Genomic DNA, 17,766 nt, shown 5'->3' with positions numbered 1-17,766 from the left:
TTCTGGAACATTTAAATTTAGGTCAGGCAAAGAATATATTTATAAAGGCAAACTGAGGGCCTTTAAACATGACAGTTTGCAAACTGGAAAGATGTTCTTACAAATAACAACAACAAAGATTTTCACTGAACTGTTGCTATTGCACAAGGGAAAAAGAATGGGTTATTTTAAGGAGAAATGGACTGTACATCTATTTGTATTATTATTAATCTGAAATAGTTCAATATTTTGTATCAAATGTTTTTTACAATTTCATAATTAAAGTTTATAAAGTTTAATTGCTAAGCATGTAATCATACTCATCTAAACTCCAGAAAGGAGCATGAGTTAAAGAAAACATAACCACATCTTTTGCGAAATCTACGATAGTCAGCTAGCAATTCTCTTTTGAATGAGGAGACAAACCTGCATTCGTCAAAATCCTCAGATAAGTCATAAAACGCAGGAGGTTTCCGAGCAGCCACACTCACAGAAGCCCCTGTCTCAGCAGGTGTTCCATTTCCTGTAACTGTAAAAATATCTCTGCCTGTGCTTCTCTCCGAACCATTGTCCTCCTTGCTTGTTCTGCCTTGCCTAATGTAAGCTGAAGGTTCTGGATCCTGATGGCTATTCTGGGGTTTTCCAGACCATCTCAAGGAGTTGGGTTCCACAGAGAACCCAGAAGATAATGAGAGGGAGCTTTCTTTATACCTTCTAACCGTCCTCCTAGGATTATCTAGATGATAACTTTCAGCTTCTGCCTTCTTTTCCCCACTTACTCCCATAGTGGCAAGTTCAATAGCGTTCTTATTGTAACGCTCATCTGTAGAAACATTTGAAGGGTTCTGTCTTCTCGTTTTCCTCAGCATTTTGGCTCTATCTCTTTTTCTGACTAGGGCCCAATAATTTTCATCTGAAGTTGAAGAATCGGACGTTGTTTTGCAAAAGGCATTCCATCGAGGATTTGTGATCTTGGGATGTGACTTGACATCCTTGTCTTTTCTTCGCTTTACTATATCCTCAGAATTCTCCTCGGCCTTCTTTCTCTGCCTAACACCTGGTTTCACCTTTTTTACATGCTTTTTCCTAGCAGAACTCGGCCCCATGACATGGATTGATGTTTCAAATGTATCTTCTGATAGGTCATGCAAAGTGGAAGATCTAAACAGAACAAGAGGACGAGGAGAAGGATAGCGATAAAATGAGGAAGGGAAGGGAAGACAGAGAGAAAGAGAGAGAGAGAACATAAATAAAGTAATAGAATCAAATGGAAAATGAACATGATATTGAAAATGACAAACAAAAAAGCAGACGGGTGGAAATACACGAAAGAAATTAGACAAAAGCAATATACATAGCTCATTAGACAAAGAAGACATGTACTAAACAGATTAGGAATATTAATTTAGCACATACCTACAGATGTCCTGAGTAGATGGGCAGACAGATAACCGTGATTGACTTCCGGGAGCTGTCCCTGTAGTAGGACTACTCGCCTGTTGGAAGAAGTTAGATAAATTGGATTCTTTGTCCACAAAATAAAACATAGATATTTTATTACTTTTCCACATGATTTTATCTATATTTCAAGCTCTTCACTCTGCTTTCATAGAGGCATGGCTTGTAAAATAAGGAATTTGCTATTAAAGCAAAACCCTTTTGAGGAAGTAAATGCTGCAAATCACATGTGTTTTTATTTTATTTTTGAGGAACAAACTTTCAGAAACTGTTCTCATTTAGCTTCAGTTGTGAATATGTAAAGAAAAACCAGCTGCTAAAGTAAAAAAAAAATGATGCTTTTTAAAAATTAAGACAAATTGGCACGTATTGTTCTGACTGATTCCTGTGTGAAAAAAATGAGAAGGAAAAAAAAATCCTATAGTTCAAATATAATTGTCAGCATCTTGAAAATATTTGAAATTCAGATTGTTTCTTGAAAATGTATAAATTACATGGTTATCTTTATTTATCGCATTCCAATATGCCCCCTTTATAGTGATTATAGCATTAGTGACTGGATATTTCTAGTCTAGTGAAAAGAAAGACCAGGGGTGACATGACAGCAGTGTTTCAATATTTGAGGAATTTCCACAAAGAAGAGGGGGTCAACTTATTTTTCAAAGCACCAGAAGGCAAGACAAGAAGCAATGGATAGAAACTAACCAAGGAGACAAGCAACCTTCAACTAAGGAAAAATTTCCTGACATAAACAATCAACCAGTGGAATGGCTCATCTTCAGAAGTTGTAGATATTCCATCACTGGAGGCTTTTAAGAAGAGACTGGACATCCATTGGTCTGAAATGGTGTGGGGTCTCCTAGCTGAGCAGAAGGCCTTCAAAGGTTCCTTCCTGTTGCTACTGCTGCTTCTGATGTTGTTACTTATTCACAAACCAAATACATTGCACCTTGTTAACAAGATTCATCATATTAAAGTGTATTCAATAAACCACAGAATCAGATAGAAATGGGATGAGTGCTGAAGAATCCTTTCATGCTCCTACTTCTGGTCTATATGTAAACATTTCAGATAAATGCTTAACAATGAATAAAAAGAAAAGCTTAGTACAATAAGAAAAATGCTGTAAACATTGTAAGCACACTATGTTGATTCTTGTCTAAATATTTAGGAATTATAACGTTTTACAAGGAAATGAGATAAGTGTATCTAGATTCAATTAGACTTTGGTCTTCATTGTAGTTTTACCATGGGTGTGTTAAATTATTGATCTTCTCCCGATTGTTATTGCAAATTACATGGTACATATGTAAACTAGAGTAAATGATAAAATCATCAACATTATAGTCACATAAATATTTTTTCTAAAATGATGAAAATGTTTTCACTAAATTGTTGCTATTGTAGAAGTCCCACTGGTCATAATTTGGTTTATTTGGCTCAAAATAATTTCATTTTAAAGAATATGCCCGTGCTATTCTATTTGTCTTTGCAAGCCACATAATATTTTCTTATCCATCTTTCCACAAGTTTCTTTTCTTTTCTTCTTCAAAATGTAAATATTTAAAAGATAAGCTGATATACAAAAATTCTGCTTGCCTTTCCTATGATTAATATACATTTTGTTCTGTAACCTAAAGCTAAAATCTCCCCAAACAATAATAAATTCAGTCAAGGTGAAGATATGGAATAATTCATAAAAAATAGCATCAATAGATTGGTTTGTATGCTGTTCTCACCTAGGCTTCCCAAAAGCACAAAGCCAACTCCTCCCAATAAAACCACCCCTTTTATTTAGTTTAAAGTGAATTCCTCTCCAGCAAAGTCCTGGCCAATGGTCTTTAAAGAGATTTCACAACTACAGACCTTTATCAGGCTTGGAGAGCTGACAGGCTGATCTCTTCCAAACGCCACTCTGCAGGAGACACTATTTGGTAAAGTCATGAACAGATCTTCACCTGAATGAATTGAACTAACTGTCTCCTGCAAACACCACTCCCCCTTCGCTGTTTATTCCCTATGGGAGGGGCCATTCACCGTCCACCTGTGGCTTTACTCCCAGGTCAACCCTTGTTCCTTAATTGTTCCCTTCTCCTGACAGTTCTGCGCATGAACACACTGGGAACAGGCTCCAGATGTTCTCCTGCCCCACTGATATCCAACGCCGAAGGCTGCTGATAACTGTCAGATGGTCCTGGCCCCATCTCTGCCTCCAATGCAGAACACTCGTCAGAGCCTTCCCCAGACTCCAGGACTGGCCCAGGTTCCTCTCTAACCTCCTCACTATTCAAATCTGCTGCCACCTCTGCTGTCTGCTGGTGGGCCACAACACATACTTGCTTTAAGTTCCATGAGTTAAAACAAGCTTCATTGAGGTGATACATAATGACTGTGTGCATCTTCTCTACTGAAAGCTAGTCTTAATCTAGCATAGGATACCCTACTGCAAGGTTGTTTTACAATTTATAAGAAATTTTCCAATTAAACATTACTTCACTATTTTCAGCAAGCAGAGGTTGAAATATATCCAGTTACATTTCACTAGGCTAAATTCAGTAAATAAGCCATCGTTGAGCCGAGGATGAAAGCTATTTGGTGTTCATTAAACTTTATAACTACTGAAAACAAACATAAGTTATTTCCAGCTAAACCCTGACATTTATTGGTAATATACGGGGAACAATTACAGTTTTCCAATTTAAGATAGATCAATTTAAGTCAGGTAAGGTAAACCAGCAGGCGCATGTGACCTGACACCAGGACAAAGAGTTTTATTTGCTCCTGTTCCTGTTCACTTCTTTTTAATTTGGAATATAAATTCTCTATTCATTAAAAATTCTATAATATCCATTGATTAAATGCCCCAAAGTTAAAAACATATCACTTATTCACAGGCAATTAGCATATCAATTTAAAAAATGAATAGAATCTGTAGAAATATAACCTCCAAAATAAAAAATCAATACAAAGAGTATTTGACATTATCTTCTATTTTCCATATTATGATTCCTTGAATGGCAGCTAATTTAACAGTATAAAAGATTCTAAATACCATTCTAAATAGTATTTAAAGTGACATTTACATGAAAGAAATTTACACCACATATTAATTTCTGAATAATTTATCAAAGCAGATTTTATCAGATGAGGTCAATGATACAAAATTATGTTTTACAAAAACTAGCTTATTAGCAAGTAAGCTTATTTCTGTGGGATAGAATAGACTTTCAGATATGACACACTTTTAGAAACTTAGTTTGAAAAGTATTGAAAACACTACACTTCTTATATTCAAAGTTTTTATACTAATAGCTTGTACTGAATGGCTAAATGTACATGACAAACTAAGTAATCTGTTATTGCCCTGGCTTTATAGTTGTTAAAACTTGATGTAAGAGATCAGCAGAGCATAAGATTCCAAAAAGTTATTTGAATTTTATTATTTAAATTTTCAAATATCTTTTTCTGAATCTTATACTCCTGAAGAAACAATACAAACATCTTCTATAAAAGTAAAATGAATTTCCAGAATTCCCTGATCCCAAGCTGTTATCTACTATCTGACTTCTACTCTAATTCTAGCAACTCATAGCCTCCCACCCATTACCTGCCTCTGTGTGGGAGGAACATTTTACAGCGTTATATTCACAAGAAGGTTTTCTTGACTTTGATTTAGATCTCAACACCAACCTGCACCCAAATCCGGCCCCAGTTATAATTGATGAAATAATGATACTTATTAATCAGCTAAAGGCTGGTGAAGCGAAGGCAATGATTTTATCATGTCTGAAATACTACAAAATAATCTGGAATGGTGAATCCCCATTCTTGCTTTCTGTTTACTTATATTGATCTCACTTGCACAAATTCCAGAGGACTGGACCCTTCACATTATTGTCCATATTTATAAAAAGACCTGCCCACTAACTATTAGCCACTTCTTAAATATAATAAGTAAGCTCTATGCTGGACATTTATACAACAAATAAGTAAACTGGATTGACTTAAAGCATGCACTGGCAGATTAACAAGCGGGTTTCAAATCTCAGCAATCTATTTATGGACATACCCTTATTATTCAACACCTGGAGGAAAATACAGGTCCAAATCAGGTTGATCAATATATACTGCATTTATTAATTCCAGGTTCACATTTTATTTAGTTCCCAGGAAAAGACAGGATACAAAAAGATCTTGATAGACTTGAACAATGGGCTTTATCCAACAAAATAAAATTTAATGTGTAGAAAAGCAAGGTTTTACTCAGGCAGGAAAAACCTAAGGTACAAATACAGATTAGGAAAAATCTGACTCAAAAACAGTAACTGTAAGAGAAAACTTGAAGTCCTAGTGGACAATCACTTAAATATGAACCAGTAGTGTGTGGTACAGCCAAAAAAGCTAATACAAACCATGGTTGTATAAGCAGAGACATAACATCACATGAAATATTAGTACTACTTTATAAAACCTTAATAAGACCACACCTAGAATACTACATTCTTTTTTCATCATCACATTACAAAAATATATTGAGACTTTGGAAAAAGTGCAGAGAAGAGCAACTAAGATGATTAAAAGTCTGGAATCTAAAACATATGAAGAACGGTTGCAGGAACTGGGTATGGCTAGTCCGGAGAAAAGGGGTGAAAATGTAGCAGTATTCCAGTACTTGAGGAGCTGCTTCAAAGAAGAGGGGTCAACTTATTTTCCAAAGCACCAGAAAGCAAGACAAGAAATAATGGATGAAAACTAATCAAGGAGAGAAGCACCATCCCCCAAAATTACCTACTAGACATATTGCATCCCTTTTGTAACAGATGATATAGAATTTTTTTATCACAAACGCAAATGGAACTTAGATAACCCTTGAATGCTCTGGCTAGTTACTGCTCTAAAGTGGCCTTTGAAATCAACTGTAGCAAAACTAAGATCATAATCTTTGCATAAAGACCTAAATTGCACCTCTGAAAGATAAATGGCCAGAACAACGAGCAAGTCAAATCTTTTAAAAATCTGGGCATCGATTTCAATAGCTATACTAAACACAGTGCACATCAAAACTATCTTTGTTTTTCAGCAGTTAAGGTAGATAAATTATAGTAATAAAATACGTAGAACATGTATGTAGAATAAAATATGTAGAATATGTAATTCTAATATACCATACTATAATTACATTTGCAGTATGTTTTCTTCAAATTCTTCAGAAATTGTTCAAAATAAAGACTATAAATACAGAATGGTAAAAGATATCATATGCCCAATTGTTTTAATGACATGTCGGTTCAGGAATTTTTATTTCCTGATAAATTAAATATTTTGAATATCACATATTTTTACCACAAGTTTGAAATGGAGGTTACCCTCTTTATTTTAGTTTTATTAATTTATCATATTGAACAATCAATTATCTCTTTCACAGATGAAGTCTGGGTAGTGCTGGATAGTGTACAATAAAATATTAAAAGCAGACAAACAATATATAAAATTGAAAAGAGGTAACGAATATTAAAAATTAATTAACAAAAAGGCGGGGTGGGGTCTTTGAATGTGCTGGCCATCTTCCTAATGTGTGGTGAGTATAAAAGATTTATACCAGGAGAGTGAGTTTATTCAGGTATTAAATATGATACAGACAAACGTGTGTGTATGGGTGTGTGATAAACATGTAATTTTGCCAAACAATGAATCAGACTATTGGTCCATACAATCAAATAATAAATGGCATCTTCCGGTTTGGGCTTCTTCGGCAATAGATCGAAATCGTGATCGTCCATGGTTTTGATCTGTGCTCGCCGCTGGAGCGCCCCGAGCCACCCGGATTCGGGGCTGAAGCCACCCGTAGAGGTGTTGAAGAAGGGGGAGCCATCAGCAGGGTTGAGGAGAGCCTCATCTCTCCCCTTCAGCTGGCCATTACTCCCTTTCCCAAAGGCAGTTGCAGCGGTGGTCAGAAATGGCCACCTCAAAGAAGAACCCAACCAGACAAGATTGTGCAGGAGGATGTTTAAAGGAGAAAGTTTGACTGACCGGGTTAAATAGTGAACATCTATTTAAGGTACCTGGAACCTGAATTTTAAAGACTAATACTATTCCTAAAAAAGATTTTAAGCGGCGAAAAAGAAAGGGAAAGGAAATGGAATTGGCTTTTTTTCCTCTAACATCGACAGTTTTAACTGACTTGGAACATTAAGAAGAAGAGATTCGAATAAGAAATTGATACTCATCCACTTTGACATTAATAGGCTATTCCTAGCTGAAAATAAAGTGTCAAAGGGATAAAGATTCTTGGATAATTTAAAAGTAATCATAATATCAGGAAGAAGCAGAAGGGAGGATCACAAAAGGGAGAATCAGATAGAAAAGGGAATAAAAAGGGGAGGGAGAAGAAGAGAGGGAAGAGGGAAAGGAAAAGAAGCTACAAAAGACAGAAACAAGATATAAAGGTACAGGAAAAACGTACAAGAATTAAAGGTATAAACCTATTTAAAAGACATAGAGACAATGGTTAAAATTTAATTTAAGGAGAGGATTCTGCAAAGGTGCATGGGATGGCATTGTTATATGTTAGATGATTAAAGTGATAGAAAAAATTTCTATTGATGTGTAGTGGAATATTTGTTTGTAAAGAGAATAAGGCTCTCAATGATTTAAAAAGAACCTTTAAAAAAACTGAAAAGAAACATAGAAGATTTTTATCAGTTGATAAGATGAATTTGAATAAGAATAATAATTTTATTGACTACTGTTAATAACTATTGTTTGGTTTTTTATTTAAAGACAGTAATGAATAAAATATGAAATATAGATGATTAAAGTTAAACACAACTGATATTACTAGGTAATATTTGTTAAAAGAAATAGAAATGTAAAAGATTGTTACTAATATTAATGGCAGAGCTGTACTTGAATAGAATAATTATTCCATTTACTGTTGTTATACACACACACACACACACACACACACACACACACATATATATTCTTAAGTTTTCGTGGGTACTTACATGTATGTTATTCAACTTTGTTCGGGTATTTTCCCACGTCATTGTAGTTGTGCTTTTAAAGTTGTAGCAATGTTTCGGCAGAATCTCATCTGCCATCATCAGGCTTCTGTATTGTGTTCGTCTGTGAGTCAGACTTGAAAAACCACTGTAAAAACCACTGTAAAAGTCTGACTCACAGACGAACACAATACAGAAGCCTGATGATGGCAGATGAGATTCTGCCGAAACGTTGCTACAACTTTAAAAGCACAACTATAATGATGTGGGAAAATACCTGAACAAAGCTGAATAACATACATACATATATACATACATACATACATACATACATACATACATACACACACACACGCACACACACATATACTTTTTTTCTTTTAAGAATCTAGTGTGCATTTTAAGGGAATACACCAAGCAGAATTCGAATGAAAATAGGTATGTGTTATAAAATAGAGGTTAGAAAATGAGTGTTATAATTGTAAAGATGTAACTTAAATTTTTAAATAAGATTTGAAAAAAGATACAAAGGTGTTACACTCCAGTCTAGTAATTACAGGGGAAAATTTGTTTTATGAGAAAAGATAACATGAAATTATAAACAGAACAGGCAAAAGTATAAAAACATTGATTAGAAAGATTTTAAAATTTAGAAAAAGATATGTAATTGACTTAAGAAAGGAATGAGATGATTTAAAATAAGGCTATAGGAAGTAAAGAAAGGGAAAAGCTGTTGAAAAAATTGTGAAAATAGTTATAAGGTATGGATTAGAATGTGTAAGATAAATATGTATTGAGTTTATGTCTGTATGGAGAAGTGATATAACCCGGGGCCATGCCGTTCTCAAAAAAAGATATTGTATTTGTATTTCTATGTTTTGTGAAAACTTAAATAAAACTTTTAATTTAAAAAATGGCATAATTTCAAAGGACTTTGTGATTTTACAGCTTTACCTGAACATTGTGAGATTAAATTTAGCTGCTGTTGCAGGCAAAGTATGTGGGCTCTATTATGACATTCATTGTCATAGCAACAAGCTCTAGTCTAGCCAAACCACTACTATAATTATAAGCTGTTTAAAATTCTCACTGTCCAGAAAAAAGTACTATTTTTTTCCTATACTTCTGCTACTATGTCAGTATGTCTATATTAAGCTATTAAATGTGCAGCTGTTATTAAATTCCCTAAAGAGTTAGATCAAGGATTTTTTGGTAGAAACCAAATGGTTGCTTTCATGCTTAATAGTTGTTCTTCTTGGGCCTTTGAATCCTCTTCCGCATCTCCAGAAGGTAAATTAAACTCACACTGTTTTGTCTTCCTCCCTGCGTTATACTATCCAATGCCCACCAACCTTTGGTGATCTTGAATCACTCAGGAGCTTTAATTTATTTAGAAATCTGAACACTCCACTATCATGTTTACTTGCTAACCTATTCTTGCCCTCCTTTTCTGACTTAAAATGCATCCTGCCACTTCATTTGCAAAAGTCTTACGTTTTGAAATGAAAATCTTATCTGCAATTTTAGTTTTACTCCCAGTTGTTTCCTATCTATAAATGATCAGTCGTAATTAGACTATATGTCTGGATCACCATGCAACAAGATGTAAGGCACTGTTTAACTTTTGAGGTTTTTTTTAAAGATATAATTGTATTAAGAATTTTAATTACAATAGTAAAAACTAATACAAATTAAAGTTAGAGTATCCCAAAGGTGTTTTTTTTTTCAAGAGGCAACTGGACTTTCTGCTTTTTTCTTTGAAGATGTTTCGCTCTTCATCCAAGAAGCTTCTTCAGAGCTGAAGAAGCTTCTTGGATGAGAAGCGAAACATCTTCAAAGAAAAAAACAGAAAGTCCAGTTGTCTCTTGAAAAAGCATCTTTGGGACAACCATGACCTGGATGACCGAGAATCTCCATAGACGTAAAGTTAGAGTAAGAAAAGAAAAATTGAAAGAAAGAAGAAAAAGTGCAAAAAGGTAAAAAATAAAGAAAAAGCAAAAAAAATATAATGAACAAAAAAGAAAATAAATATATAAAGAACTATCTTCCAACCTTCATAACAGTTACAATAAATTTAATAACTATTCATCTCCATAAGAATAAAAAGGTATATCTTTATTTCATATGCCATTCATATTTAACCTTAATAAAATAAACCATTTTTTTTATTGTGCTTGTACCTTTTATTCTTCTTTATCCTATCAGACAAATGAAAAAATCAGATGGAAAAAAAGAAAAAATGAAGAAAATGATCTTCAAAATATTTTCTTATAGGAGCTACAAAACCAATGATTCTCTTGATTTATCATTTGTATTTTTTTTAATTTGTAAAACTTCAACCAGTTTCTATTGTATATCCAATAAATTATTCTCTTAGCCTCTCATCTGTAGTTCTACATTCTGTACTTTATCTTGTCAGATAAAATTTGTTCCGTATCTGTCATTCCTTTATTGACATCTTTTGGACAGTCTATCCATAGAAACAGACATTGTTACTGTCAGTGTTGATAATATAGTTACTAGTTTCTGGCTCCATTTTTCAAAGATTTAATATTCCTAAAATTATAAATGATTTGTTTAATTCAAGATGTTCAATATTTCAGGAGATCAAGCTTTGTATTTTTTTTTTCTGTTTAAAATCCTTAGTTACTCCAGTTTCTCCAGTGGCTAAGATGATGAGCTTGTCGATCAGAAAGGTCGGCAGTTCAGCGGTTCAAATCCCTAGCGCCACATAACGGAGTGAGCTCCCGTCACTTATCCCAGCTTCTGCCAACTTAGCAGTTCGAAAGCAGGTAAAATGTAAATAGAATAATAGGGACCACTCTGGTGGGAAGGTAACAGCATTCCATGAGCCTTCAGCTTTGAGTCATGCTGGCCACCAAGGAGATGTCTTCGGACAGCGCTGGCTCTTTGGCTTTGTAACGGAGATGAGTACCACCCCCTATAGCCAGAAATATCTAGCACGTATGTGCAAGAGGAACCTTTATCTTTACTCATCTTTTGTTCTACCTTGCAATTTCCAGTCTGTTTTCCACAAGAAGTTTATTTTTATAGTTAATTCCAAAATATTATAGTAAAAGTCAATATTCCAAATTTCTCTCTCCCTCCCTCCCTCCCTCTCCCCCCCCCTTCTGTTTGTGTGTAGCAGGACTCTGGGTGCTGTACAATTTAATTAATACAATAAAACATTCAAACTGAATAATTCAACAATAAAACATTATAACATTGCAAAAGGAAGAGAGATCCAAGATAAGGAGACTAAAATGGTTAGTGCAGGTGGTGGGAGGCGTTTCATGGGGCCAACCAGTCCCATGGCTGTGTGGGCCCCTGAATCACCCATGCAAGGCTACACAGTCAGATTTTGACCCTTTTGTGGGAGACAAGAAGATTGGGGGCTTTCCTCATCTCTGGGGGCAAGATGTTCCACAAAATAGCGGCAGTGGAAAAAAAGCCCTCTTTCTTGACCTTGCCAGTTGAAATATTCTGGCTGACAAGGTCTGTAGCATGCCTTTCCTGCCTGAACTAATGGGATGGGCTGATGTCATGGATGAAAGCCGGTTCTGTAAGTAGCTTGGCCCTATGTTATACTTTATAGGTCATGATTAACACTGTCAGCCTTCAAGTCCTTCTACTATTGCTTTGCATCTTTTGGCTGCCATAAGTAACGGGAGAAGGAGGAGGCAAAGACTGGGAAGCGAGCTGGAGGTGTTACATTCTAGTGTTGTGTAAAATGAGGAGGGGGGAGTATAAATTCCTGCTTAGGTTTCTATTTCTCGCTTAGCTTTCTTTTCTCTGCGCAGCTGGAAACCTTTATCAAAATATGCCAAGGTCAACGGACAGAGGCCTCATCACCACCTGAAGATGTCCACATGATCATATTCACAACTTTTAATTGGAAGAATCATTTGAACTATGGGGGGTGGGAACATTTCCATCACTTTGTATATGTGATTTGCGCACCTAATTTCTCAGATTCAGAATTCTACGGTTGCTACCACTTCATTTTCACTAAAAGATATCTTTTCTCCAATCTAAGGAGTCTAAGTATTTCTTTCTTGAATTTTGAATGAAGCACCACCTGACAAACACTTTGAATTAGACCAGAAGCAAACTGATACCTAGTGCCATTCATAGAGTAGAGGTTATATGTGTCCTTCTTTGGGCACTCATTATAGCAGGGGTCACCAACCTTTCGGACCTCAGGGACTACCAAACTTTTAATTTTCAATTCCAGGGACCACTAACCAGTTCTGTGGGTGTGGCCTAATTTGTGGGTGTGGCTTGGTGATCATGTGACTGCTGGGCATAGCTTGTATGTAAATATTATAAATATTTATATATTGATTTTTTTTATTAAAAAGAGCAACTTTTACCCAAAATCAGGCAAAGCAGGCAGGCAGATTGAGTTGCTCACAGAATCACAGATTCATTCAGAGATCTATCTATCTACCATCAGCTAGCTCAGTCTGTCACATAAAATTTGCTTTCAAGCAAACTCATTAAATTTGCTTGCAAGCAAACCCACAAAATTAACTCACAACAAACTCACCATGTATGTAAATATTGATTTTTTTTATTGAAAAAGAGCAACTTTTACCCAAAATCAGGCAGAACAGGCAGGCAGATTGAGTTGTTCACATAATCAGAGATAATCATAATCAGAGATCTATCTATCTGCCATCGGCTAGCTCAGTCTGGGACATAAAATTTGCTTGCTGTGAGTCTGCATTGAATAATGGAAACTTCAGTCCTAAGGGAGGTTCAGCTGTACTTAAAAGCAGAGCCGAAGATCTAAAGATGAGCTAGAAAGCAAGAAATCCAACCATTTCCTGCTTCCTAGCTAATCTAAATCTTCCAGCACAGTGGAACAGCTGATGGTCGGAAAAAGGAAAAATAGCAACTTAGCAGGCAGGTTTGGCGGGGAAGGAGTGAGTGAACAGGGAGGGTTCCCATGGGCCATGTGGGCATTGCAGCCTTGTGTTTCTTCGCAGTCTGGATTAATTGCTTTGGAGGGGTGCTCTGGGGTTGAGATTTCTCTGTGGTCCACCAAAATTTTCTCATGGCCAGCCAGTGGGCCGTGGCCCACTGGTAGGCAACCGCTGCACTGTAGCTCACCAGGTACACACTTGAAGCTGCCAGATACTTTTCAAGGGTAGTCCCATGCAGAGCTTATTAGACCAATCAGGATATGACTAGGGCATGAGTGACTGAGTGGAGGGACATTACTGGTGCACACAACCCAAAGTTGGGCTAAAGCCTACCTGATTGCAAATGCTACCTACTCTTCAAGCAGGAGCCGTGAATCCAAGAGGACCCCACCCCCCAAGTGATGTACCAGGTCTGTTTTGGGTACTGCAACCCCACCTAGGATCAAAAACTCTTGGATACAAAAGGGCCCACCCATAGCCACTCCATCTTTACAGGGTTCAATTGAAGCCTGTTGTTCCCCATCCAGAACCCAAGAGCACCCCTGTCACTGAAAGGGTGCTCAGTGCATCTAGATGATGGATGATCTCACCCAGCAGTTTCATGTAGATGTTAAAGAGGAGCAGAGAGTGTAGAGCCCTGTGGCCCATCGCAAAGGAGGGGTTATAGGCTGGATTTCTCACTCCCAATTAAGACCGATTGGGATTGACCCTGGAGGAAGAAGGTGAACCACTGAAAAACTGTGACGCCCAATCCCAAGTCTGCCCAATAGGATACCAAGGTTGAAGGTATCGAAAACCACTGAGACACCAAGGACGGCACAATCTCTATCCCCTTGCTGTTAAATAGAGTGTCGGTCCCATATTTGGTCCTAAAATCTGCCTGTAAAAATCCAGAAAGGTGCAATACCACCACTTTCCTAGAAAGGTGAGAGCCTGGAGAAAACTTATTTAGCTTAGCTTATTTCGGTTTTTGCTGTTTGTTTAAAAACCTTTACATTCTGAAGCCTGTAATTCCTTTTTCTTTTGTTCGCAGTTGAAGATAAACTCACTTGATGCAGACTTTTCAAAACTGTCGTTCTGAAGATCTCTAGTAGTAGGTTTAGAACAGTTAAGAGAGAATTTCTGAAAGTGATTAGAAAATGAAGTTTGCAAACTTAGTGCCCTTTAAAAGGCTCCAACGTATGGTGCAGATTTATATATTGTCATTGAGATAGCAGGACGTTCAATTGTTTATGCATCCTTCTTTGAGCAATGCTTCCATTAAATAAATGATTATCCAGAATAGCATATAGGGAACAGATTTACAATTGCTTGCCTCGAATTGATGTCTGTTTTAAAATGGTACTAGTGATTGCCAGTAATAATTTACTAGAGTTATCCTGGGATATAGTATTCACCAACCCCATAATTTGTTCTATGGCTTACTCAGGGATGTTTTATAGCAACAAAAAATAAGTTATTTATTTATTTATTTATTTCAAACTCTTTCTCTACTTGTACAAAATTGTTATATTTTCTTCTTGAACTGAACTCCAAGAAATTATTATAACTATATATCTTCTTATCTCCTGTATCCTAGTACACAGCTATTTACTATATGAGTTGAATATCTATCTATCTATCTATCTATCTATCTATCTATCTATCTATCTATCTATCATCTATCTATCTATCTATCATCTATCTATCTATCTATCTATCTATCTATCTATCTATCATCTATCTAGGATCATCTAGCAAGCTAGCAAGCTAGAAATATCAGTATACATAAGGCAGTCTGTTAAGAATATTCAAATGAGCTATATTAAATCATACAAGCCAATTTGTATATTAGTAAGATGGTTTGAGAGTTGTGTACATTTAGATAATATCAGATTCAATAAAATGAATTGTCTTTTTGCTCTTGAATTTAGTAATGGTAGCCTATTTCCAAAATGACAAACATTGGCTTGGCATCAAAGGCAGTATGTTTGGAGAATCATGGAAACCTCATAGACTTTGAAGGACCCATCAGTTGAACATCAACTCTGACTCTTGTATAGCTCTGCTCTGATATGAGCTATAACCATTACCTTCATAGCAATGGCTTTACCTCTAATGCATAAACTCTTAGTTGTCTATAGTTTAGATACAAAAGACTATACATTCCAGTAAGATTTTTATTTATCATCTTACTTAATTTAAATGGCATTCTATCTTTTGTTGTTGCTATGATTATGAAAACTCTGTGAGATGTGATTCAGAGGCATCAAGAATGAAAGGACATGAACAGCTTTTAAAAACACACCACAGAGCCAGTTGAATTCTTGCCAAAGCCTGTTTACAATGAACAAATATAACTTGATACATAACTTTTCAGAAATGAAGTCTTCTATCTTTTTTATTTAATTTCTTCCTACTCTGTTCCCATCTTTTGCTATTTCTATCTTCACTTTCATTTCTTAAAAAACATTATTCAGCTAGGTATTGAGGATGAGGTAGGTAGTTAATAAATGAGACATACACCTTTTCACTGTTGTAAAAAGAATTCATGCTTCGTTGGACAACTAGCAGTAAGCTCAAACTTCTGCCTTGCATCTGCATCAGTTTCTGTTTTGTGCTATTATTAATAATGAAATTTTAATACTTTCTGTAAACGAAAGTCAATCTTGGTATAAAAATTAAGCAGAACAGACCCAAATAACGGTATGCCAAACACACACATAAACACACACACACAAGAAAAAAGGCTACAGGAAATCCAAGTGACATTATCAAAATGCTACAGAAACTGATTACAGTGCAGAAGTGGCAGATCCAGAAATAATTTTCCCCCAAAAGGGAGTTCACAACTACTGGATAACAATTCTCTGATGTAATAAGGAAACCAAAATAAAAACACTTCAACTCCATGGTAATGTGTAGGTTAAATATGGACATGTATCCAGGTTGACTGGATTTGTTTCTTACATAGCCACTAGACGGGTGGTTTCTGGTGCTTCACCTTCCAAAAGGCCTCAGTAAACCTTGTCACCATCAAGAATTGGGCCTTGGAAAGAACTTGAGAGCAATAATTTCTCTTGCCTGGCTCATCCCTGATATCAGCCACTTACAAGATGCTGAATAGAACTGCTCACTAGAGAGCTGGGAAAACCCAGGTGGTTGTTTTGGGGACAGACTATATTGATCAGTCCCACCACTGATTCTACCATGGCAAAAGGATGGTGGAAATTGCCTCCATTTCCATCAACTATTGCTTTGAGACAAAAATGAAATCCAAAATATGAACACTGAAATGTGTTGAAGCCAAGATGACCTGACACAAGCCAGTGGTTGCTATGGAAAACATGAACTCAACTTTTATTCATACAAGTCCTAGAAGCGATCAAATTGAAGTCACTTAAGACCACAATCCCAACACTATATACAACAGAGAAGGAACCTACTAAACAAAAGCAAACACACTTGTTTCTCTACAATACAGTATCACATGTACATACCATATCCTGATATCCTCACAACAGTGCCTCTGCTCATGGTCAAAATCTCTCTTATGATCATATCCAGACTCTTCATAGTTATTTCTCAATTTCCTCAATCACAGATACCACCATTTTTCTTTATAGAATAATTTAATATCTGAAACATTTACTTTTGAAATAGTTAATCACAGGTACAATCTGGAATAAATCCAAATTAAATAATGAATCCTAAACAGTCCTGATTTCAATCAATATATTCTTGTCAGTCTTGCACTACTGAAAAGTAATTGGATATATCCCTAACTTTAATATTGTAACTGTCTTATTGTAATAAAATCAGTATAATACATTGCCCATTAACAATGTCACAAGCTGTTCACACAGAGCAAAGTTAACAATTTCTAGGCAAGGGAGCAAATGGTCATTAATCAGTTACAACAGATGGCAAAACAAGTAGCAAGCATTTCAGATTCCTGAGACTGACTGACTGGAAAGGCTTCTTATTTAAAATAAAAATATGTTTGAAAGGAATATTGAACACAAAACTTATGAACAATGTATTGTAACACCTGGTTTTGTATTTTATATATAAATGTGCTCTAAATTAATGATGTCTTACATTACAATGTTTTTGTCATTTTCCCCAGTGTTTATCCCCAGTATAAATTTTGCAACTTTTCCATTTATGCTGACAAAATATGGAGATATGGATAACATAAAATAGAAGAAAAAGGGGGACAAAAAAGACAGAATGCTACTTGAGTACTTTAAAAAAAAACTAGTATCAACTGAGGCACAAACCTGAAAATCTTGTCAAGAAAATTAGTCCACACAGTCAGTGTGAGACAATAATGACTCAAATGCCCTCTCCCTACAATTATACAACTACATAACTATATATTATGTATCAATAGTTAAAGAAATAAAAACATATAT

The 17,766-nt window shown here is 35.6% G+C and overlaps 1 protein-coding gene across 4 annotated transcripts in view; it reads right to left on the bottom strand.

Annotated features, from left to right (window-relative positions):
• Positions 1 to 17,766, bottom strand: part of MARCHF1 (membrane associated ring-CH-type finger 1) — a 140,034-nt gene that overhangs the window by 52,406 nt on the left and 69,862 nt on the right. For 3 of the 4 annotated variants that reach the window (XM_087936666.1, XM_087936667.1, XM_087936668.1), the window contains 2 exons: positions 1,396 to 1,475; positions 406 to 1,140 (listed from right to left, as the gene is read on the bottom strand). In XM_087936666.1, the coding sequence (XP_087792792.1) occupies positions 406 to 1,140; positions 1,396 to 1,475 (815 nt within the window). The remainder of the gene's footprint in view (positions 1 to 405; positions 1,141 to 1,395; positions 1,476 to 17,766) is intronic. The other variant, XM_026699953.2, reaches the window with a different exon arrangement.

The sequence above is a fragment of the Pseudonaja textilis genome, chromosome 6 (assembly GCF_049901715.1).
Source record: "Pseudonaja textilis isolate UNSWEBS1 chromosome 6, rPseTex1.2, whole genome shotgun sequence".
NCBI classification, from domain to species: Eukaryota; Metazoa; Chordata; class Lepidosauria; order Squamata; family Elapidae; genus Pseudonaja; species Pseudonaja textilis.
This window is presented reverse-complemented; position numbering and strand designations above follow the sequence as displayed.